The 22,610-nt window shown below is 43.7% G+C and overlaps 6 protein-coding genes across 6 annotated transcripts; 3 read left to right on the forward strand and 3 right to left on the reverse strand.

The window, feature by feature from the left end:
* Positions 1 to 1,734: 1,734 nt before the first annotated feature.
* Positions 1,735 to 3,500, reverse strand: PSV08DRAFT_226117 (uncharacterized protein; the record flags this gene model as incomplete). Its single annotated transcript, XM_014217913.1, has 5 exons — positions 1,735 to 2,073; positions 2,127 to 2,254; positions 2,305 to 2,400; positions 2,453 to 2,645; positions 3,288 to 3,500. 5 exons carry the CDS (start codon positions 3,498 to 3,500, stop codon positions 1,780 to 1,782), a joined length of 924 nt encoding a protein of 307 aa, XP_014073388.1. The 3' UTR covers positions 1,735 to 1,779.
* A 290-nt stretch (positions 3,501 to 3,790) lies between these two features.
* PSV08DRAFT_363575 (uncharacterized protein) lies at positions 3,791 to 4,417 on the forward strand (the record flags this gene model as incomplete). The annotated part of the gene is made up of 1 exon (XM_014217923.1): positions 3,791 to 4,417. One exon carries the CDS (start codon positions 3,791 to 3,793, stop codon positions 4,415 to 4,417), a length of 627 nt encoding a protein of 208 aa, XP_014073398.1.
* A 272-nt stretch (positions 4,418 to 4,689) lies between these two features.
* Positions 4,690 to 6,054, reverse strand: PSV08DRAFT_5048 (uncharacterized protein). Its single transcript, XM_014217915.2, has one exon. It carries the CDS (start codon positions 5,952 to 5,954, stop codon positions 4,812 to 4,814), a length of 1,143 nt encoding a protein of 380 aa, XP_014073390.2. The 5' UTR covers positions 5,955 to 6,054; the 3' UTR covers positions 4,690 to 4,811.
* Positions 6,055 to 6,683: 629 nt separating this feature from the next.
* Positions 6,684 to 7,485, forward strand: PSV08DRAFT_377134 (uncharacterized protein; the record flags this gene model as incomplete). Its single annotated transcript, XM_014217914.2, has 1 exon — positions 6,684 to 7,485. One exon carries the CDS (start codon positions 6,684 to 6,686, stop codon positions 7,344 to 7,346), a length of 663 nt encoding a protein of 220 aa, XP_014073389.2. The 3' UTR covers positions 7,347 to 7,485.
* Positions 7,235 to 8,356, reverse strand: PSV08DRAFT_403107 (Mss4-like protein). The gene is made up of 3 exons (XM_014217936.2): positions 8,193 to 8,356; positions 7,744 to 8,017; positions 7,235 to 7,693 (listed from the first exon to the last, which is right to left on the reverse strand). The coding sequence occupies exons 1-3, from the start codon at positions 8,243 to 8,245 to the stop codon at positions 7,625 to 7,627; spliced, it is 396 nt and encodes a 131-aa protein (XP_014073411.1). The 5' UTR covers positions 8,246 to 8,356; the 3' UTR covers positions 7,235 to 7,624.
* Positions 8,357 to 15,479: 7,123 nt separating this feature from the next.
* On the forward strand, positions 15,480 to 17,094 carry PSV08DRAFT_226127 (uncharacterized protein; the record flags this gene model as incomplete). Its single annotated transcript, XM_014217924.1, has 6 exons — positions 15,480 to 15,777; positions 15,823 to 15,853; positions 15,910 to 16,142; positions 16,192 to 16,511; positions 16,561 to 16,748; positions 16,803 to 17,094. 6 exons carry the CDS (start codon positions 15,480 to 15,482, stop codon positions 17,002 to 17,004), a joined length of 1,272 nt encoding a protein of 423 aa, XP_014073399.1. The 3' UTR covers positions 17,005 to 17,094.
* Positions 17,095 to 22,610: the final 5,516 nt, after the last annotated feature.

Here is a 22,610-nt window from a genome sequence, read left to right on the forward strand (position 1 = left end):
CACGGGGTTTGGTGCTGATACTTCTCTAAGCTCGATCCGCGTTAGGGCGAGTGAGATGGTGTGAAGAGCGCCGTGAGGTATTTGTCTGGCGATACAGTGGAGTGGGCGTGCTTGGATAGAAAGTAACAATAGGTTGACAATTCCTAATCTATATCGAATAGACTAACAAGTATCAATCTTATGAAGTTGAGTAACTAGTAAGAAAGTACAATTTGAGTTGACCACAACGAGAGTAAATAATGAAATCCATCCATCCTTATATCCTCGTTGCTTCCAGTCCTGCCATCAGAACATTGACCTGCCATCACTGATGGTCGTCTCCACTTCTGATGGCTGCCATCACATACGGGTCCTGCCATCACTGATGGCACCGTCTTGGCGTGATGGCACATCACGTGACCTAGCCCCGCGATGTCCATCCTTCCCGTCAGGATCCCAAGTGGTTTCCCAACTAACCATCGTCATACCCGGGGAGTGAATCCTTCTGCTTGTTGCTTGTAACAAACTATCGACAAATAAGCTAGTAGTAGTAGTTAACTACTTAATAGTTGATTGGTAGTAGTTAACTACCGGTAAGTCAGCTGTTAACGGTAGTTAACTACTTGTTATTTCATTGGTAGGAGTAGTTAACGGTAGATAACTACCGATTATATTAAGTTTTTATTATATCGGACGAAATTGAAAGTTTTAGTCCGTAAGCTTTCTATAAAAGAAGCTTAAGTTCTATAGTTATATCGTTACCTAGCTACAATTATATCTTCTTATACCTATTATTATCTTTATTAATCAGCAATTATAAGTCTGATTACTAAGCACTTACTAAGCTTGATTACTAAGCTATTACTAATTGATTTTCTATAATCGTTAGTAAGCAATTACGTAATTACTATATTAGTAATATATTACGTAATCTTATTCTTATAAAATTCTTATATAAGCTATTCTTTATTTTAATAAAGAAAGTATTATATCCTCCCTACGATACTTTCTTTACACTACTAACCTCTTTTTTAGAGTTTAATAGAGTCTTATAGAGATCTACTTAAATTCTTTTATTATATACTTTAGCTATATAGTTAATTTTTTTAATACTTAAATTTAGTAGATAAGAGTGTAGCTTACTATTCTTTTCTAAGATAATTAATCTAATACACTATATAGTAAATAGAGGGAAAAAAGATAAGTATTAAGTGATAAAAAGTAGTTTATAAGAATTATATAGGTTTTCTATATTTATAATAAAAGTTATATATATTTTAGACGCTATTCTAACTTTAATTCTAGCTCCTATATAAATCTTTGAAATTAAGATCTATAAACTCGCTAGAAAATCTAAAATTAATATTAATTTTAATCTTAATCCTAATAGAGATTAAGAATAGGTATTAATTACTTAGAGATTATTTTACTATTATATAAGGCATATAATATGTAGGAATTCTCAATGTAGCTAGTTACTTAATACCTAGACTATAACGCACTAGTCCTAAGATAATATCCACTATCTATTATGAATCCTAATATCCATCGTTGTCTAATTTTCTACTCCACGCATAACTTCAACGCTAAGCTCTCTTTAGCGCGAAAGAGACCTCTTTCACTACCTTTTATTAGTTAGGTTAAAATATAGATAACTTGCTTTTTGAGGGCAGAAGTTACACAGCTCTAGGTAAACTAATCACCTCTTAATGCAGAATATGGTCACTGCACAGTTACCGACGTGAGCCATGCAATGGTTGTGTTTAATAATGCAATAGATTCTCTGAATTAATTGTATACTCATGTAGTCCCAACTGTTCCATTCCAATCCATTGCTCGATGTTCAACTAGAAACTCCTGCACAGCGTCCCAGCTACGGCATGTGTGAACCGTTCCAATGTTGTTGAATTTTGCAGTGAACAGACCATCCTTGGTTTTTCCCGTTGGTTTTGAAAATGCTAGCGTAGTATCAGATGCACAGATAATGCCTTGTCGCAAGATATTGAGGCAGTGGCGCATGTGAGCATCGCTATCATAATAATTCTCTAGACGCTCATGTCGAGCATAAGCAGCAAGGACGAGCCGTAGTGTACCCTATTGTTTGTCTTTAGTGAGTGCAGGATGCAGCAAGAATGGAGAGAACGTACTAGGCAATGTAATTGGTGTACCACGGATGCTTGATATACCTCTGCATCTTCTGTTCCCTTGCCATAGGGTACACTGGATTCCATATCGTACTGACGAGGATTGTCCACCCTTACGTAACCGGCGCCATCTGGGCATGAAATGAGCGAAGCGTGTTTGTGCCAAGGGAGAGGGAAATACTTGGAATCATGTCATTCCACGCCGCATCACCTACTTCATCAAATCGCATGAAATCGTTGTCTTCGCCTTCTACAAACTTCATGCGGACATTTGGAACTGTTGATCTGTTAATACGACTTCTCTCCAAAAAGCTCTAGCCATAGCTTACAGGTAGGGAAGAAACTATCGGGAGACAAGAGTGTAGATGAGCTGGGACGGAACATCTGGTAGATGGCGACGAAGAGAGAACCAGCTGTGATGAAGCCGAATAAGGAGAAGGTGAAAATAATTTTTAGTGACCAGCGTCGCTGACGTAGAGTAGAAGCAACATCTTCCTTGTCGACTGTCGAATCTAGCTCATCCTGTGAGGCAGGAGAGTAGTCGTATATTTTATCTTGAAACATCCTATTCAGGCTTGGGTTGACAGATGCAACATTGAGAAATGGGAGGTGGTTGGAGAAATGAATGCAAGCCCTTCACTCTACTGTTGGGGGGAGGGCAGAGTATGCGTTCAGGAGGGCCGGACTCAGTGAGCATGTAGTCATCTGTAGTCCACAGTCGATGGTTACATCGCAAGGCCCGATCAAATGAGACCAGACCAGCATATGGCTAGCTCCGTGTGTACAGAAGAATCAGGTCACTCTCAGCTCATGTGTACACGACAGAACCATGTAAAATGAATGTATATGGTGGGTGGCCTTGCATAGATGCATGCGTTAGCTTGATGTTGACCAAAGGAGCGACATTATCAACGGAAGCATGCACGGCCGACAAAGGGAAGAGAAACGACCTTGCTCAAGGCATTATCTAAATTAGGATGCTCCTAGTTCACGTGCGTACTCGTCCCACCATGTAGGACTAGCCCCATGCGGCAGGACTAAGTGGGACACTTAATCCTGTACAACTCAACGCAAATCCCTAAGCCAACACGAGACTATCACTTACTCAGCTTCTGGGTAATGTACAAGAAATAGGTTTGGTTGGCGTCTTACGCGTGTGCATACATTAGCTTGGTGACCAAGCTCACGCGCCAGCGATACAAGCACACTATTAGTAGGAATGTCATCCTTGTCGCGAAAAATGCCAAGACGGTTCTCATGCCCATGCATACCGGGATAAAGCTTAGCGTTGTGGAGACTATCCAGCATGCCATCCTTCTCGATGAGAGGTACTAGGATTGACTCCGGGCCCACAAAAATTGTCAGACAGCTCGGCATCATGAGTTACGTTGAAGCGCGCAGTCGGACCAGAGATCCGAAGAGCTGTTGTCGTCAGCAGACTCTGGATAAATATGATTTTCTGTGGGTATTCTCGGACTTGCTGCCATTTCCAGTGGCATCGGTCGACGTCCCTCCAATAACTTACCCAGTCGTTAATGGGACACTCAAGAGAACTACAGAGCTTGCAGCTAAACCAAACACAGCCATATGTGCCCACGCAGGTAGTGACTCTTGTGAGGACGCGCGATTGTGTTCACAGTCCAACTTGACCCTCAACTTCATCGAGAATGGAGAATATCAACCTTGACAAGAAAGACCCTCGGGTCCAAATCCATCACCAAAAGCAACTTTCTTTCCGAAGATCACATTGGGCATCAGCACTTGCCGTAGGCTTCACCCTACTCACCCTGCTATCTATCCAATCTGTCTACAACAAAACCTACCACAGCAGCGGACTCGTCATTCCCAAATGTGGCCCAACGCCTGCTGAGGCAAAGGCTCAAGGCTGTGTTTTCAATCCTATAAATTTTAGCTGGGTACCACCCGCCTGCTACGACAAAGAGCTCTTCGATGAGATGCTTGAAGAAGAAATGAAGCGGGCCGGGCCATGGAAGTGGTATCTAGCGCCGAACTTCACGCAGGAGATTCCTCAGGATTGGGAGGATCTTAGTACACATACACATGTCTGGACGGAACATCGCTATCATGTGCTCCACTGCTTGGGGACATGGAGGACACTTCATCGCTCAGTCATGAAGAACGGACTGGGCCTGGTTCCGAGTTTTATCGAGTATGGGCATACGACGCATTGTGCGCAATTCATCGGAGAGGCCGCAGTCAGTGATAAGGAGAAGCCGAGACAGGAGACTGTTGTCATGTTGTTCAATGGATGTGCCAGGCCTGGAGATAGGTAAATCTAGACTCGCACACGTAGGGTTAAACCATTTGTCTGTTCGAAGGTTCTCAAGTACAAGGAAAACAGTTATGTCATCAGATTTAAGTTATTATTCAAGTTCGATAGATTGCTTGTGATGTATATTATGATATAGAAGCGTTTGGTAGCCACTCCCTATGTAAACCGTGGATGGGACTTGCCAAGCTTCTGTCATCGTTTGGAAAGTCAACGTGTGACTTGAAACACCAGCGAATGAAGATCGGGGCAGAGGCGTATCTTGCGAAATATGTTACGTGTATGAATGATCTCAACATTGGCTACGAAATGATTGATATTTAGGTAGTTGGTCCCAAGAGATCAGTTGGAGACATTGAATCAACGAAAGATGATGCGAATTACTGCATCGGAATGTTTCAAAAGCAGACTTTGGTCTCCCAAATCAACTTCCACGTTCCTGAATCAACGACAGGCTTGATCGAACCCCTTTCTCCGTCTGGAAAAGCCCACTCATCCATGGAGTCTAGACAGTGCTTCATATGTCTGTAGTCAATGTCTCTCGGGCAGACATGCCTTCCAGTCTCCTTTGCCTGCCAGTATCTTCTCAAAGCCCTGACGCAGTGTGCCATATGAAACTGCTTATCAGAAGGAACCTGGATCTGATCAGGATCGCCGAGGAAGGAGTCCTTGATGTAATCCTGATTGAGACGGATTCGGTCTTTTTCAGGATAGCGCTTTCGGAACCAGCGTTGATAAAGCTCTTCTTCTTCGTCCATGAGATGAGCTGGTATCATCGCCTGATCGTCGATTCGGAATGCCCATTCACCATTATCATGGGGGTTTTTGGCTGCCCAGGCGGAAGCATTGTGATGCGTAAATTGCAGCTGGTATTTAGGCCCTTTGCTACCTCCAAGGTCGTAACGAACCCAGATTCCGTTTTCGAAATGTTGGTGAAAGGGTTGAGATAAGGCTTTGTGACCTATAGCAATGGCGACTAAGAAAAATACGCCGATTGCTATCCAAAACGAAACCCGAACTGCTTTACGGTCTTTCCAAGCATTTTTTAAAGAATGAACGGTCTTTCTGACTGAAGCGGACTTGCGTTGTTTCCCTAGTGCATCTGAAGGGCCATTCAGCAGCTCCAGATCCGCAATGGGCAGCGACAAAGAGTTGAAGAAAGGTCCAGACGCATGGGATAAAGTGACCAAACAGCTGTGAATCGATGTTTTGTCGGGAAGAGACGAAAGGTCATCCTCAGGTTTGCAAAAAATCGAGATGGAAGTACCGCTTCCTGATCGCACGAACTCATTAAGAATAGAGACTGCGTCCTCTATCTCCAGTACCGAAGTGTCTGTTACACGAGCTGTATGGAAGATGTAATGTTCATTTTCGATGGCTACAATGAACCTCGCGTTCAAGACACGGCTTGCTTTGATCAACAGATCTTGGAGATAACACTCTTCATCTTGCCGTCCAGCCGGGTTTGACTTGATTGTTACTGTCACATCTCGGTCTGGGATGCTGGCATATTTGAAAAGTTTAGCCATGTTGTAGTGCATCGTGGTGGGTGGCAGAGCAATTGAGTTCAAGAGAAAAGGTCAGGTAGGACTTGAAGGCTTCACAGCCACGAAGAAACGTGTCAAAATGGCGAGAAGGCTTGGAGGAAGGTGGGAAAAAGAGGCTGCATTTCCCTCAGCAGGGATCATATTAATCTGGAAGACTGCTTCCGGCGTGATACGGTCGGAAAACGTGATTCGGAGCTCATACCAGAATTGCTCTAGATCATCAGCATTTCCGCTTCAGACATAGAAGGTGTAAGGGTAGGAAACATCTTGTTATCAGCCATAGTCTCTAATCCGGGACCCACATGTGGGGAGCAAGGAGCTCGCATCTTCATCGTACCGAGCTGAACTGAACCCGGTCCACTAGTCACTCTAAGCTGTATATGCACAATGCAGAAGCTCCTTCGTAAGGATCTCACAGGAAATTGCTCGACCCACTCATATGCAGTGCAACATTGCAAACAGATCAGTGGCACATATGGGCGTGTTAGTAAGACATGTCACTGTTTAGACTTCCTTAAAAGCTGGCTTTGAATACCTCAGACCGTATATTGTTCAACGCATTCATTCCAAGATCTCAAGCTTTTTCATTGCAAATCTAGCAATACCTCTCACTTCCGGTATCCACCAGCAAGGTTTCAAGAGGTGAGATACAAGCTTCAAGGAAACGCGAACAGGTTGACTAAACGATGTTGTTCCAAAATAGCTACCCCTCAATTTCTCAACATGAAGTACACCCTCCTCATTGCCACCATGCTCACTGGAGCTTTGGCTCTGCCTACCCCTACCACACTTACTGGTGAAGCTCTTGAGAAGAAGCTTGAGATCTTGAACGCCCCTGAGCCATGGGAAAAGCGCGAAGGCAAGCTGGCTGTCCTCTCTGATATATCAAAGCTAATTTGCTCGTGTGAAGCGGCTACCATTGAGTTGATGGCACGTGACCCGCAGAAGGTCTCCAACCGCGAGGCCCAGAAGGTCTCCAACCGCGAGGCCGCTCCTCAGAAGGTCTCTAACCGCGAGGCCGCTCCCCAGAAGGTCTCCAACCGCGAGGCCGCTCCTCAGAAGGTCTCTAACCGCGAGGCTGCTCCCCAGAAGGTCTCTAACCGCGAGGCCCAGAAGGTCTCCAACCGCGAGGCCGCTCCTCAGAAGGTTTCCAACCGCGAGGCTGCTCCTCAGAAGGTCTCTAACCGCGAGGCTGCTCCCCAGAAGGTCTCTAACCGCGAGGCCCAGAAGGTCTCCAACCGCGAGGCTGCTCCTCAGAAGGTCTCTAACCGCGAGGCTGCTCCCCAGAAGGTATCTAACCGCGAGGCCGCTCCCCAGAAGGTCTCTAACCGCGAGGCCCAGAAGGTCTCCAACCGCGAGGCCGCTCCTCAGAAGGTTTCTAACTGAATCCTTATCTTGATGTACAGTCCACCATCTTGAAGGCTGGAGATGCCTTAACTATTGGTTTACTATCTAAGGCTTACGATCTGAACGGAACTGTGATGAGATATGACTATCGGTGGAGGAAATCTTACCTTTGGGGGATATGGCATATGGGTCCGACGATGGGAAGGGGGATAAGAAACTGGGGGGTATGATGTTGATTGACTGGGTTTACACTGAATACACACTCGTTTCCACCAACCAAATGAGCTGAAGCGACCAAATGAGCCGAAGTGAACTAATCAAAGCTCTTTTCCATTCCCGTATTCAAGCTTCAAGGTACTAATGTCGACATCTTCAATCGTCCGAGCCTGTATGTTCAGGTCAGTACTAAGCCCAGACTTAAGCATGCTTGACTCACATTGACCGCCATTACATCGTAATTCTCATATATTCCGTTAAAATCAATCAACAAGCTCGTGCCACAGTGGCGGCAGAACCAGTGATCTTTCTTCTTGGTGTGGAACTGGTACTTGTTCACGTGGTTCTTCGAATCTCCATGGAAGACAACATCGGAGCGATTCGGGTAAACCAAGAGATAGCCATGGACAGTGCAGATGGAACAGTTACATTGCATGACTGTGTAGTCTGCTAGGTGCGAAGACAATGTTATGGTAAATCTTACTTCCCCGCAGCTAAGTAGGTGGTCAGTACAGGTGCGCAGGGGAACTTCAGGTGCCACAGCATAGATGGACTATCTAGGACAACGTGCGCACCTTGTGCATCTGCGGGGAATTGTGAGCTTCGGCCACTGAAGCTCACGCCATGACCTTCAGATACGGTGTTAAGACGATTGAGAGCTTGACTTACTGGCATTTGCAGCGGTATTCTTGAGGCGATTGGCTACTATTTTCTTCCGACATCTCACTGGCAAAAAATCGGGGCAAGACGTAGGCGCAAATTGGCTCGTCAAGGACGGCGTTAATTCAATCGTGTTGTTGCAGAGGAAGTCGTGCAGAAGGATGACATTGCGTGCTCAGATGAACGTTCTCCATCTAGACTTGGCCGTACGAAAGACGTCTGTGCAGATGATCCGAGCGTCACACTAGCGTGTGTGGGCCTACTGACAGAGAGCGCCCAATTGGGAGACGACGACGCCCAATTAGGCAAAGGGATGCTGACGGGGGGCCTTGAAATCAAGCACAAGCTCTCGGCCAGATTGCACAATGGCTTGGCATCCCGCGTCAACTCACTAGACACTGTCACCCCTCAGCAGATCAAGTGATACACGTCCGTGGGTGCTACAACACCAAAGCTGACGTAGCCTTAGTAGCTCCCAACTTTGCACCTTTATATCTTAACTAACACATAATTTTTTAGATTCTTCTTTCCATTAGTATTATCTCTACGCATAGAGAAGTAATTACTAAGTTTATATTTTAATGCTTGAGTTTCTCGTGAGGCGTTTGCCAAAATAGGTATAGCGGGGTTATTCAGCGCACAGGCGTGTATCAATCAATCTGCTGAGGGGGTGCTGTGGCTAGTGGCTTTATTATTATTCCATTATAGTCCTGTATCAGCCGTTGGCTATGTAGGACTTTGGCCGACGGCCGTTCTATCTAACTAGTTACAATTTGATACTTTGTGCTGTATTGCGTGACTGTGGTGCTTCGGCCTATATCTAGCTAAGCTGTTGCTAGCTTTCTAGACGCCTGGTGCTTAAGAGCAGTTTGGTAACAGGGAGAGATGTAGGGCAGCTAGGCTTCCTTCCAGCGAGCTCTCTTAGGGAGAAGGAAATTATACTAAATATTTCAAATTTTTAACTATTCTTTTTTTTTCCTTTTTTTTTTTTTTCCTCTTTTGTTATTGTTTTTCTTATTTTTCTTTCTAGCCTTCTTGGCCGAGATGCCACTTTCTTATTCCTATCCGCGTGCTAGTAATAAAAGCTAATGTAGCTTCTATACCGCTCGTGGTATGGAGTAGTCGTGGGAGTTTGAGTATTTTTTGGTTTAGAGTCTTTTTAAGCTAGTTTCTTTCTACGCTGTAAAAGCCGCAGTATCGAAGTAGGTACTCTGCAGTTTGCGGTTTCCCACATCTACAAAGGTCGCATTCTCTTCTCTTTACTCTCTTTAGGTAAGAGTTAAAGTATCCGTGCCCTATCTTAAGAGAGTAGAAGGAGCTTAAAATATCTCTTTTCATGCCTCTAGGGATTGCTAGTTGGTTTTTAAGCTTTAGATCGAAGATAGCTCCATAGCTAGTCTTCTTCTCTCTTACTTTTTCTCTATACTTTCTCCACTCTTCTGCCTGGCTAGCTCGTTAGAGGAGCTTAATCTTAGTGCCTAGGAAGGCTAGGCTTATTTGTAATTTTTTTGGTGTTTGTTTTATAGCTTCCTTTGCTAGAGCGTCTGCTCTTTCATTTCCTTCTATGTCTGTATAGCCTAGTGCCTATTTTAAGAAGATCTTTGCTTTTCTATTAAGGATAGCTTTAGCTACTTTTTAGCACCAAATTACCTATTATTAGCCTAGCTTATCTGATAGACTTTGGAGCCTATAGATGGCAGCTTAGTTATCAGCGTAAACGTGGATATTCTAGTCTTTTTAGGCTGTTTTAGTAGCGTATTTAAACGCTGCTGTAACGCCCTTAAGCTCTCCGTTATAGACTAGTTATTGCTCGCCTATATTCTTTGTCTCTGTGTAGATTTCTTCTTAGTTAGGGTTATAGACCGCTAGGCCTACTTCTATCCCATCTCTGTCTTTAGTTTTAGAGGCGTCTAAGTAGATTACTATAGAGTTATCCTCTATTGTTTGGATATAATTTTTATAGGTGGCTGCCTCTTCTTCTTTAGATTTCTTTAATATAGAGATATTGTAGTTAAGAGAGTTCTATGGTCTGAACCTATATAAGATGATCTCTTCTATCTCTTTAGTAGATGGGATGGAGCTTGTGATAGCGCGTAGTTGTCTTGGTTTATTTGGCTGTTTTGATTGCTGAAGGGTTGTTTTTTGTAGCCTTGTAATAGCTTTTGTAATTAGATAGGTTGGAGCTAGTTATATAGCTCGTAGAGCGTATTTTCAATTCGTTTAGCTTAGCTGTATGGCTGGTGACGGCAAGCTAGCTTCGATACTTGTTAGGATAGCTGGAGCTGTTTTAAATACTCCTAGTACCTTTCTATAAGCCGCGTTATACAGCGGTTGAAGCTGATCTTTAATAAAGCTCTGGTTGCGCCAATAGATTGGCGACCTATAGTCTGCAATGCTGGTGACGTATACTAGGTATAGTTGTCTGATAGCAAAGGGAGATAGCCCGCGGTCGATGTTAGCTAGTCTCCCTAGTCTATTAAAAGCTATTTTTGCTTGGCTAGCTCTAATAGCTACGTGCTCTCTAAAGGATAGCTTATTGTCAAGGTATACCCCTAGCTACTTAATCGTATCTTTGTAGTATATTTTCTCCTTACTAGGGAGTTCTAGAGGTATTTCTTTTCTTCTTTTGTTTTTTGTATAGTGGATTAGCTCTGTCTTTGCTATATCAAATTCGATTGCTAGTTGTTTTCCTTTTGTAACTAGTTTGTTAACCTCGCGTTGTAGTATCTTCACGTTTTTCTTAATAGACGTTGATGAGGTTGTGATTGAGATATCGTCGATATAGGATAGCTGGAATCCATCTATTTGAGGGAATAGGTCTCTAATATAGATGAGAAAGAAGATTGGCGAGACTGGGCTGCCTTGTGGGATGCCCGCGTTAATCTCGCTAAACTCTTCTATTTGGCCGTTAAAGGTAAGCCTTAGAGATCTATTAGATAGAAAGGTTTTAGCCTAAGTGATTAGGCTAATAGGTAGGCCTAGTCTTTTTAGTATATCTAGGAACTAATTGTGCGAAACGTGGTTAAACGCTCCTTTAACGTCTAGAAAGACTGTTAATGTAGTATAGCCTTATTGTTTTTAGTGCTAGATCTGATCTATAAGAAGTAGAGCTGCGTCTATAGCTGATTTCTTTAGTCTCCCTCCTATCTGCGAGTCGTGTAGGAGGTTGGTAGTCTCAGCTAGGTAGCCGAGTCTTTTAGCTATTATCCGTTCTGTTACTTTCCCTAGGCAGCTTAGTAGAGTAATTACCCTATAGGCCTTTGGGGTAGAATAGTCGGGCTTGGACGGCTTCTTTAGAATAGCTCCTATAGCTCTTCTCCAGTAGGTTGGGTGGTATCTGTAGTTAAATAGCAGAGAGTAAGCTTTGAAGAACGTATTTGGCTGAGCTTGGTAGGCTGCTGTGATAATATCCTGTGATAAAGCGTCTAGGCCTAGTGAGCTACTTTTAACCTTATTAGAGCAAGCGCGTTCTAGCTTAGTTATTGATAGCGCTGGCCACTCCCACTCTTTCTCTTGGTGGTTATTAAAGCTTGGTAGTGCTGTACTTGGTGGCGGTGGGAATAATGCTTTTTAAAAGGCTTTGCACTTTCCTTTAAAAGAGGTTTCTAGCGTCTCTCCCTAGATAAGAGGGATTCTTTCTACTCTCTTTTCCTTTGTATAGTCCATAGCTTTAAAGATAGATTATAGGTCTTCTTTTTCTAGGAAGTTACTCTAGTGTTCTCTTTTAGCTCTCTTAATTGCCGTTTAGTACGTTGTTCGCGCTAGAAGGAAGTCTCTCTTAAAAAGATAGGCTTCTTCTATAGAGGTAGCTTGAAGTTGTTGTGCGAATATTCTTTGGTAGTGAGATATGTTTCTTCGTAGCTTAGTTAACTCCTGGTTCTACTAGGGCTTTGCTTTTAGCCCTTCTTTTAGTTGTGGAATAGCTTTATCTGCGGCTTGTTGGATTACTAGCGTAATAGCTTCTCCAATTGCGTCTAGTTGCAGCTTTAGCTTATTATCTTGGCCTAGGAGTAGGTTTCTTGAATCTACTTTTCTTGGTTGGTGGATCTAATCTAGCGATTGTAGAGCTGCGTTGCTCTAGATAGCTTTGCCTAGCTCTTCTCTAAATAGGTCCTAGTCTGCCCTTTTTATATTGTATCTTGTTTGGTTAGTAGGGCTATTAACTAGGTCCTTTGTTGTCTGGATTGAGAAGAGTATCCTATAGTGGTCAGATCCTGTTTCTGTTATTATTTGCCAGTCTCTTACTTTCGCGGCTAGGTCTGGTGTGGCGATAGTTAGATCTAGCGTTGTTTCTCTAGATAGGTGCGGTCTAAAGAAAGTGGCTGTTCCTAGCGTGTTAAGGAGGCTAAGGTTCTGGTCTTCTATCTAATCTGCTAATAGCTGGCCGTCTTAGCTAGTTTTACAGCCTGGGTCCCACTAAGGGTGGTGCTCGTTGGCGTCTATTAGTAGTAAGGTGGATATTGGTAGCTGAGTATTAGCGAGTAATCTTTGAAAGGTTTTTATATTTTCTGCGTTTTTTTGGTTGTATACGTTGTAGATGTTGAACTTTAGGCGTCCTTCTTGAATCGTGATAGCAATAGCGTTGTGGTCACCTATCTCCTCTCGCTGGCTAACCTCTGCTGTTAGAGATCTAGATATATAAAATAGAGCTCTTGGGCGGAGGTTTAGGTCTACTTTTAGAAAGATTTAGTAGAAGCTCTGGTGGGCTATTGACCTTGGGGCTTCGTAGTTATTACTACTAGAAGGTGCAATCCACGGCTCTTGGATTGCGATAATGTCCACTTTAAGTTCAATTGCTAGTTGTAGCGTTGACTCTGTAGCGTGTATACTTTTGTTTAGGTTTACTTGTAGTACTTTAAGGTTTTCTACCATTATTTAATAGATAGGAATACCTCGCAGTCTTTGCTGTTAGCAAAGTAGGGTTGTTTGCAGTTTTTGCATTTTGGTAGGGTATGGTTGCAGGCCTTCCCTTTGGTTTTGCAAATACTGCAGTTGTGCTGAGTAGTTAGGTGGTTTTCAGCGCAAAACTGGCAGCTAGCTAGGTTTCTACACCTGCTATAGTTGTGTCCAAATCCTTGGCACTTGCTGCATTGCGCAGTTAGTGGGATTTGGCGGTATTTCTCTACCCGAAGGGATTGGCTAAGAATTGTTATTCTACTACCAATCTTCTTCGCCTCTTCTTCAGATTTAAAGGCAATTACAATAGAGCTTGTTTGCTTATTCTTCCAGCTTCTGGATAGCTAGTATGGGTTACCAACGATTGTTTGGTTCTTATTATACGTTGGGATTTCTGTATGGAGTAGCTGAAGGTTTTCAGCTCCGTTAAAGGTTGTTGGTACTCTATGTACAATAAGCTTAGTCCAGGACTCTAGCGGCTGGGCTTTCTTAATTGGGAGCTGGCTTTGCCATGTATTAACTTGCTTTAGAAGAAATTCTCCTGAGTATCCTTCTGTGGTTGTTAGGATAAGGTTATTTCTTCTGCTTGTTGAAACTTGCTGGATAACTGGGCTAGCGATGCCTGCCTTTTGGAAGGCTTGGTTGATCTTGTTTCTAACTAGTAGAGGGCTAATTATTTGGCCGTCTTCTAGTGTAACTAGCGTCTGGTAGTAAGATGCTGGTTTTTTAGCCTGTTGTGCTTGCTTCTTCCTTGGCTGTACTGTTGTCTAGGCCTGGTTTGAGTTGTTTGCTGCAATAGCTGCGTATGAGCTTTGGGCTGGTTTTTAGGTAGGTTGCGCAGCTATTGGTTGTGTTTTGTTTGAGGCTGCGATCGTCGCTTGTTTAAGCGTCTTTGTTGCTTGCTGTGAGGCGTTTGCGAGCGTGGCTGAGTGGTAAGCTAGTTTGGTAGATAGCTTTTCTGTGATTTGGTTGGCTACTCTGCCTGTTTCGGTATAGTCCCTAAAGACGTCTAGTAGCTCTAGTAGCTTGTTTTGGGCTATATGAGATTCTTCCATTGTAGAGGCCTGGAGAATTAGGTCTCTAGCCCAATAGATTGCCTGTTTAGCGTTCTTGGCAATTGGTTTTGGGCTGGAGGTGTTTTGGTATGGGTTTCTGCCTCTGTAGGTAGTCTCTGGCGAGAAGTTGGCGTATCGCTTGTTTAGTGGTAGTATTGGTATTTCAAACACGCTTGGTGTTTGTTGGTTTTGGGTGGGGGTGGCTGGTGGGGACTCTACGTCCATTTCTCTATTAATTTGAGCCTCTGGTCCTTGGCTCTCTTGCCCGTTTTCCTGCGTATTTACTATAATAGTATCACTATCAGGCGGCATTTTATTACTAAGCTTTTTCTCTTAGTAAGCTGCGGGGTGGTCTGTGTGTTCTTGTTTTCGTGAGTGAGACGTGTTCAAATTAGCTACTTTACCAGCTTCTAGCTCTATAGCGCGTGGGCTGCACGACTTGGCACTAGTTGCAATCGATTTCTTGGGATGGATTTGTATATATTGAGCTAAAATTACACCTATTCTAGAAAACTCGAAGTTGGTGTGGCTAGTGGCTTTAGTATACAACTAAGATGTGGAATCCAGTCGCTCCGGCGATTGCATGTTACACCATTGATCCTTACAGCATGCAGTTCCTTCGCAATCGTGGAGTAGCTATCCGGCAATCAACCAGCTAATCATACAAGTTACTTACCCCACGTCAGCGCTTATAGTGGGTTTGTATCATACCACGCTAATACTATCCGGAAGGTGGTATACGGAACGATGATCAATCGCCAACTATTCTTAGTCCGATGTGGTGTAGCAATTGGGGTCCAAAATCCAGCAGGAACAGTTCTGCACCTCAGAGCGGAGCGATCATCGGGCGGTGCGGGCGGCTCGGCCAGCACGGGAAAGGCTTAATGGCCCCGCGAATTTAGTACCAAGTGGATACGCGATGTCAACTGCTAGTCTGATGCGGATCCACAGGGTTAAATAGCCTCAATCCATGGTGTCATTTAGTTTCTGCCGCTAGCTAGCACGCAATAGCAACTGGCATATTCCGTCCGTGCCGGCTAGCCCCCCACATTCCTGTGTAGGAGCTGGCAGACAGGGTACACGTCAATGGAGACTTCTGCATGCGTCTGTGGACCCACTGCGCTATCTAAGCCTTGTGTAACTTGGCGGATTTGTGCCAAGCTTCCCTTGACGATTTGGCCTCGGTCTTGGTTTCTATCCACAGGATACAGCATGACCCTAGGGTACTCGTACTCAGCCAGCTCGTCCGCTCGACTGCTTTCTGATGCTCTTCCCTTGAAAAAGTCTCTTACACTCATTTTAACACTCTGGACACCACACCATAGATTGATTGAAAAATTTCGCAATGCAACTTTTCTGGACGCAACGCTTGAGTAGGCGGGTCGCCGCGACAATCTTGATACTAGGCATTGTATCTTCAGTCACCAGCTCTCAACTTCAGTACTGTCGTGTTGACGAATCTTTGCGTACGGATCAATGCCTTGCGTTATCAACGTTCCATAATTCAACCACCAACTCGAATGACTTTTATCTTGTCGTATCCGCAAAATTTGAAGATCGAAAGGGCTATGCCGCGTTTGGGACTGGCTTGACGATGGACGGGTCATTGATGTTCGTGATATATCCAGGAGCACAGGACAAAGGTATGGCCCAGTTCAATGAATCTCCGAACATATGACTGATACAAGAAGACGTCACCTTGAGTGTTCGGACGACCAAGTTAGTAGACATACTGAAATATAACGTAATGTTTGACTTACAAAAGAGTTCAACAGTTACCACTACCCACCTCAGCCATCAGATGACACGCCAGAACACCGAATCATCAAGACGTGGGTAGAGGGAGACTACCACAATGCTCAAGTCGTTTGTTATGGCTGCGACACATGGCATCGCAACAGCGCCAACGTGACGTCGAAGAAACAGAACTGGATATTCTCGAACCACTACGACTATGTCATGCAAACGAATGACCTCAACAAACCAATGAGTCTTCATACCGATTACAGTGTGTTTCGTTGTTCCCAATTGGATAAAACAGAACGAATTCTAACAAGTTCCAGATGTGTTTACCCTCGACATGACAACAAGTCACCATGTAGACGAGACACCCACTGCACCAGAACTAATCGCCAATGGTAGAAAATCGATAGGCGTGGAGAAAGATAGCGCGTGGAAACCGAGCCAGCTGTTTGCTATCCACGGTTTGCTCTTGGCATGCGCATTCGTGGTTATGATGCCATTAGGTGTCGCTGGAATTCGAAGCGGCCATTCCAACGCATTCAAGATCCATTGGATCATCCAGCTCTCCTCGGTGGCAACCGCTGCCTCAGGCATGATATGGGGAATATATCTGACTTGGGGACATCCCATTACCGTAAGGACATACTAGGACCAGTGATGGGGAATGCTAACTTGGCTGGTAGATTACGACATCACACGGTGCTCACAAGATACTCGGCATTACACTGCTGGTCGCGATTGGTCTTACGCCAGTGCTTGGTTATTTACATCACGTGCGATATCTCAAACTTGGGCGCGCAACTGGAGTCACCGTCTGGCATCGCCGATTTGGTGCATCAACTATGTCCAGCGCTTGGGTAAACGTTCTTCTGTGAGTAGTAGCCTTCGTACGTTCATTGACTTTGCTAATTACTAATTTCAAAAGGGGTTTCTGGATTGCAGGTCAATCCGTGTGGTTCTTTATTGCTATGATTGGATTAATGGGCTGTTCTACATCTGCTATCTACTTTGCCCCAGTCTGGGGTGCGAGTGTTACCAGAGCGGGTGGCACAAAGGGCGAATATACTGCCGTGGAAGATGAAGAAGGTTCGGAACAAGGACTTTTGAGGAAAGAGAACCACACATAACTGCATGATACGGTAAGAGCAGTAGAATATGTGCATTAAAGGTGGTGTGCGTTTTTGCGATTGTTGCTGGATCAGAACATCACCGCTATAGCATTCCTTAAGTAGGCTGCCCTTTTATCGGAATAGACTCTGGTGCTAGGGTAGTAGCCCCTGTATTTGTTCAACATTATTTCGAGTAGCCCGTGTGCCCAAACACTAGGATCTTTAAAATATATTGAATGTTGACATGAACCACAATCCCTACCCTGAAGCGTTCGTTGTGACGATATGCCAGGGACGAAGCCCTTAACTGTAGCGACACCACTCTTGTGTATGGGAACACTTGTTTCGGAAAACCTCACTCAGAACACTGTTCTTTCGGTGCAGGTTACGGACATTGAAACAGGCGGACATTGAAACAGGGAGGATATATATTCCCAACACAACAAATACTAAGGCATTAGCTTGAAATACCACGATTTACCACTAACATGATATGCGGGAGGTCTACAGTACCTTCGTATACCAATATGGAGGCAATTAAAACTACTTATATGTATGGCAAGACATACAATGAATCTGCTATAAAGATATCCAACTGGAGCAAGGATGGGATTAGAAGTTTGGCTACTCTGCACATGCTAGCTTCTATTAACCACAATTATAGTAGTATGTAGGCAAACCCAATCAACGGAATTATGCCTAGAGAACTTTTGGGTATTGCTTCAGATCCTTCTCATCTATAGGGAGAACTTAGAATCAAGATATACAGTCCAAAGACCATTACATCCTAGTTAGACTTGCAAACACATGTGCAAGCATCTCATTAGTTAAGAGAAGCATAACGTAAGAATAAAGGAGCGGGTATAGCACGTAGGCCTCAAACACCATTCATCTCTCAAGCTTCGTACCTCGATAACTAGCCAAACCATGACAGCTTTCGACGATTGGTTAACAACATGGATGTATGTAGGCATTCCTATCAGCAAAACACTCATACTAGTGTTAGGCTAGTGCAATATTCCTAGATACCACGATAAATTCATGTCGAGCAAAGGTGGGTATGTTGAAGTTTTATATCATGCTATTATTGAAGAGGGGTGCTGCAATTGACATCGTGACCTCGTTTCGTGTTGATCTCAGCACCTTGGCCTAACAGCATCTTTACCACCTGTTCGTTTTTAAGAGTATAGATCATGTGGAAGTAATATAAGCCCTCTCGTGTTAATCTTCTTATTTATTAGTTTTTATAGATAGAGTAGAAAAGTATAATATTAGATAGAAATATATAAGTAGAGTAACTGTCAGGGTACGGCTCGTTAGGTTAGATTAGATAGTAGGTATTAGGATAGATTATAAGACGTAGCTTAAAGAGCTACGCACGGATAACTAAATAGATCCTTAAATACACGTATAAAGGCACGTACTACTAGCATAGATCCCTATCTATCTTTACGTACAACTCTTAACTAGTCTTTTATAGCTACGCTGTAATAGTAACTTTTTATATTTAACCTATACTTAAAACTCAAGTTTAATATATTAAGCTATAAAGGCTTGATACCTACACTATATGCTATTAAGAAAAACGTGAAGATACTACAACGCGAGGTTAACAAACTAGTTACAAAAGGAAAACAACTAGCAATCGAATTCGACATAGCAAAGACAGAGCTAATCCACTATACAAAAAACAAAAGAAGAAAAGAAATACCTCTAGAACTCCCTAGCAAGGAGAAAATATACCACAAAGATACGATTAAGTGGCTAGGGGTATACCTCGACAATAAGCTATCCTTTAGAGAGCACGTAGCTATTAGAGCTAGCCAAGCAAAAACAGCTTTTAATAGACTAGGGAGACTAGCTAACATCGACCGCGGGCTATCTCCCTTTGCTATCAGACAACTATACCTAGCATGCGTCACCAGCATTGCAGACTATGGGTCGCCAATCTATTGGCGCAACCAGAGCTTTATTAAAGATCAGCTTCAACCGCTGCATAACGCGGCTTGTAGAAAGGTACTAGGAGTATTTAAAACAGCTCCAGCTATCCCAACAAGTATCGAAGCTAGCTTGCCGTCACCAGCCGTACGGCTAAGCCAAACGAATCGAAAATACGCTCTACGAGCTATACAACTAGCTCCAACCCATCCAATTACAAAAGCTATTGCAAGGCTACAAAAAACAACCCTTCAGCAATCAAAACAGCCAAATAAACCAAGACAACTACGCGCTATCACAAGCTCCATCCCATCTACCAAAGAGATAGAAGAGATCATCTCATATAGGTTCAGACCATGGGACTCTCTTAACTACAATATCTCTATATCAAAGAAATCCAAAGAAGAAGAGGCAGCCGCCCACAAAGATTATATCCAAACAATAGAGGATAACTCTATAGTAATCTACTCAGACGCCTCTAAAACTAAAGACAGAGATGGGATAGGAGTAGGCCTAGCGGTCTATAACCCTAACCAAGAAGAAATCTACGCAGAGACAAAGAACATAGGCGAGCAACAACTAGTCTATAACGGAGAGCTTGAGGGCGTTACAGCAGCGTTTGAATACGCTGCTAAAACAGCCCAAAAAGACCAGAATATCCACGTTTACGCTGACAACCAAGCTGCCATCTATAGGCTCCAAAGTCTATCAGATAAGCCAGGCCAACAATGGGTAATTCGGTGCCAAAAAGCAGCCAAAGCTATCCTTAACAGAAAAGCAAAGATCTTCTTAAAATGGGCACCAGGCCATACAGACATAGAAGGAAATGAAAGAGCAGACGCTCTAGCAAAGGAAGCTACAAAACAAACACCAAAAAAATCACAAACAAGCCTAGCCTTCCTAGGCACTAAGATTAAGCTCCTCCAACGAGCTAGCCAGGCAGAAGAGTGGAGAAAGTATAGAGAAAAAGTAAGAGAGAAGAAGACCAGCTACGGAGCTATCTTCGATCTAAAGCTCAAAAACCAACTAGCAATCCCTAGAGGCACGAAAAGAGACATTTTAAGCTCCTTCTACTCTCTTAAGATAGGGCACGGATACTTTAACTCCTACCTAAAGAGAGTAAAGAGAAGAGAATGCGACCTTTGTAGATGTGGGAAACCGCAAACTGCAGAGCACCTACTTCGATACTGCGGCTTTTACAGCGTAGAAAGAAACCAGCTTAAAAAGACTCTAAACCAAAAAATACTCAAACTCCCACGACTACTCCATACCACGAGCGGTATAGAAGCTACATTAGCTTTTATTACTAGCACGCGGATAGGAACAAGAAAGTGGCATCTCGGCCAAGAAGGCTAGAAAGAAAAATAAGAAAAACAATAACAAAAGAGGAAAAAAAAAAAAAAAAAAAAAAGGAAAAAAAAAAGAATAGTTAAAAATTTGAAATATTTAGCACTATTTCCTTCTCCCTAAGAGAGCTCGCTGGAAGGAAGCCTAGCTGCCCTACATCTCTCCCTGTTACCAAACTGCTCTTAAGCACCAGGCGTCTAGAAAGCTAGCAACAGCTTAGCTAGATATAGGCCGAAGCACCACAGTCACGCAATACAGCACAAAGTATCAAATTGTAACTAGTTAGATAGAACGGCCGTCGGCCAAAGTCCTACATAGCCAACGGCTGATACAGGACTATAATGGAATAATAATAATACACTATATGCTAATGAGTAAAAGTAATTTTATATAATTAATAGAGATTATAAATAATTAAGTAGAAGGCGGAAGTTTAATTAGCTATTAAAGTAATTATTAAAATCTACGCTCCTAATTAGCTAAGGATATCGAATCGTGTTGATTAGTTACGTGACTATAGCATAGTTAAAAGATTGCGGCGTAGCTTATCTCTTTAGATTCTCTAAACTAATTACTTGTAAGTAGCTTGCATTATTATTATTATTATTATTTTAGTTTAGCGTCCTGTGTCAGCCGGTAGGCTATATAAGACGTGCAGGCTAGGCCTACAAGTATCTACGTAGTTCTATCAATTTAGTGTTGGTGGGGGAGGGGTTTATCTAAATCGAGGTGAGGCTCGTAGCCTATTATAGAGGGAGGTAGAGGGGGGTCTTGCGGGTAGAGGTGTTATGTAGGGTAGGTGTAGGGCAGAGGCACCTAGTATAGGTGTAGCCCTAGTTCTCAAGGTTTCCTTCGTACCAGGCTTGTGTTGCAGCCTTCGTTTCTTCAATAAAGGTAATTGTAGCCTGTATGCCTATGCTCGTGTTTAGGAGAAAGGCTAGCGATAGAGGGTCCTTGCTAGCCTCCTGCATCTTCGTCCTAGCCTCCTTGTACAGCGCGCAGTTAAGGAGGATATGTGCAGCGTCTTGCGTAGCTCTATAGTTACAGGGGCAAACCTTAGAGTCTACTTTGCCTCGCTTGAAGAGGAAATCTCTTAGATAGCAGTGTCCTAGCTTGAGCTGAAAGAAAGCGCTAGAGGCTTCTCTGCTAGTAGGAGGAGTGGCAATCTGCTTCCTAGTTTTCCACTTATACCTTGCGGCGTAAGTAGTTGGATTTAGAGCAATAGCTTTTCTCCTATATTGTCCTAGGTAGCTAAGCCACTCTCGCTCGCCTAGCTGCTTTATTCGTGAGCCTATTATAGCTAGACTTGTCCTGCTAGAGCTAGGATCTAGCTTTGTCGCCTCCTTTGCTAGCGCGTCTGCTTTCTCGTTTCCTATCACGCCTTGGTGTCCTGGTACCCACTGTATAGTAGGTAAAATGCCTTTTTCTTGTAGCTTCTTTGCTGCCTTACTACATCTAAGTTGCCATTCTTGTCCTGGCTTATCAGAAGCAGTCTGTAGTCTGAATATTGCAGCCTGATTGTCTGCATATACTCTGACTTCTAGGTAGTCGTCTACTAGATCGACAGCTTTCTCTAGGCCTAGGGTAATGCCCTCTAGTTCTCCGTTGTAGACTAGCTGGTTGTATCCTATGTTAACCTTCTCATGAGCTATGAGACTAGCTCCTTGGTAGAAAGCTACTCCTACTCCTATTCCCTTGCCTTCCTTTGTAGCTGAGGCGTCTGAGTAGATGGATAGAAGGTATTTGTCTTCTGGTCGCTCCTTATGGTGCTTTGCTTCGATTTCCTTTGACTTCTTAGATATATTGATCTTGTAGGGCATTGTAGAGCTCCAGGGCAAGGAGGCGTAGTGCTGAATCTTCTCACTGTCGTCCGATAGAGCTGTTGAGATAGATCTAGTAATACGCTCTAGCTGCTTCCCCTGATTACTAGTAATAGCAATATTAATAGGGTGGCTAGGAGCTAGCTTTCTTGCTCTAAAGGCGTATTGTCGTAGGGCGTTATTTAGCCTAATTCTAGGAGGAGATAGCGCTGCTTCTACCTCGCTGGGTATAGCTGGCGAGGTTCTAAAGGAGCCTAGGATCTTCCTACAGGCTTGATTCTGTAGCTTCTGCCTCTGGTTAAGTGCTGCCTGCTGCTCCTTCCAGAAGATTTGACAGCCATAGTCAGCTACGCTAGTAACGCAGGCTAGGTAGAGCTGTCGTACTGCTCTAGGCGAGAGGCCTTTGTTTGAGTTTGCTAGTCTGTTAAGGCGGTAGAAGGCTGCACTAGCCTGCTGGATTCTGATGAGGCTGTGGTGCTTGAACTTCAGGCTACTATCAAAGTAGACGCCCAGCCATCT

Source organism: Bipolaris maydis (genome assembly GCF_028858645.1).
Source record: "Bipolaris maydis strain C4 unplaced genomic scaffold PSV08scaffold_10, whole genome shotgun sequence".
NCBI classification, from domain to species: Eukaryota; Fungi; Ascomycota; class Dothideomycetes; order Pleosporales; family Pleosporaceae; genus Bipolaris; species Bipolaris maydis.

Bases quoted from the DNA above. Each gene is read 5' to 3' on its own strand.
- PSV08DRAFT_5048 (XM_014217915.2), bottom strand. From the start codon at position 5,954: ATGCACTACAACATGGCTAAACTTTTCAAATATGCCAGCATCCCAGAC.
- PSV08DRAFT_403107 (XM_014217936.2), bottom strand. From the start codon at position 8,245: ATGTCGGAAGAAAATAGTAGCCAATCGCCTCAAGAATACCGCTGCAAA. The intron at 8,018-8,192 runs GTAAGTCAAGCT...CCACCTACTTAG, and splicing joins GAATACCGCTGCAAATGCCA to CTGCGGGGAAGTAAGATTTA. The intron at 7,694-7,743 runs GTGAGTCAAGCA...CTGAACATACAG, and splicing joins ACGATGTAATGGCGGTCAAT to GCTCGGACGATTGAAGATGT.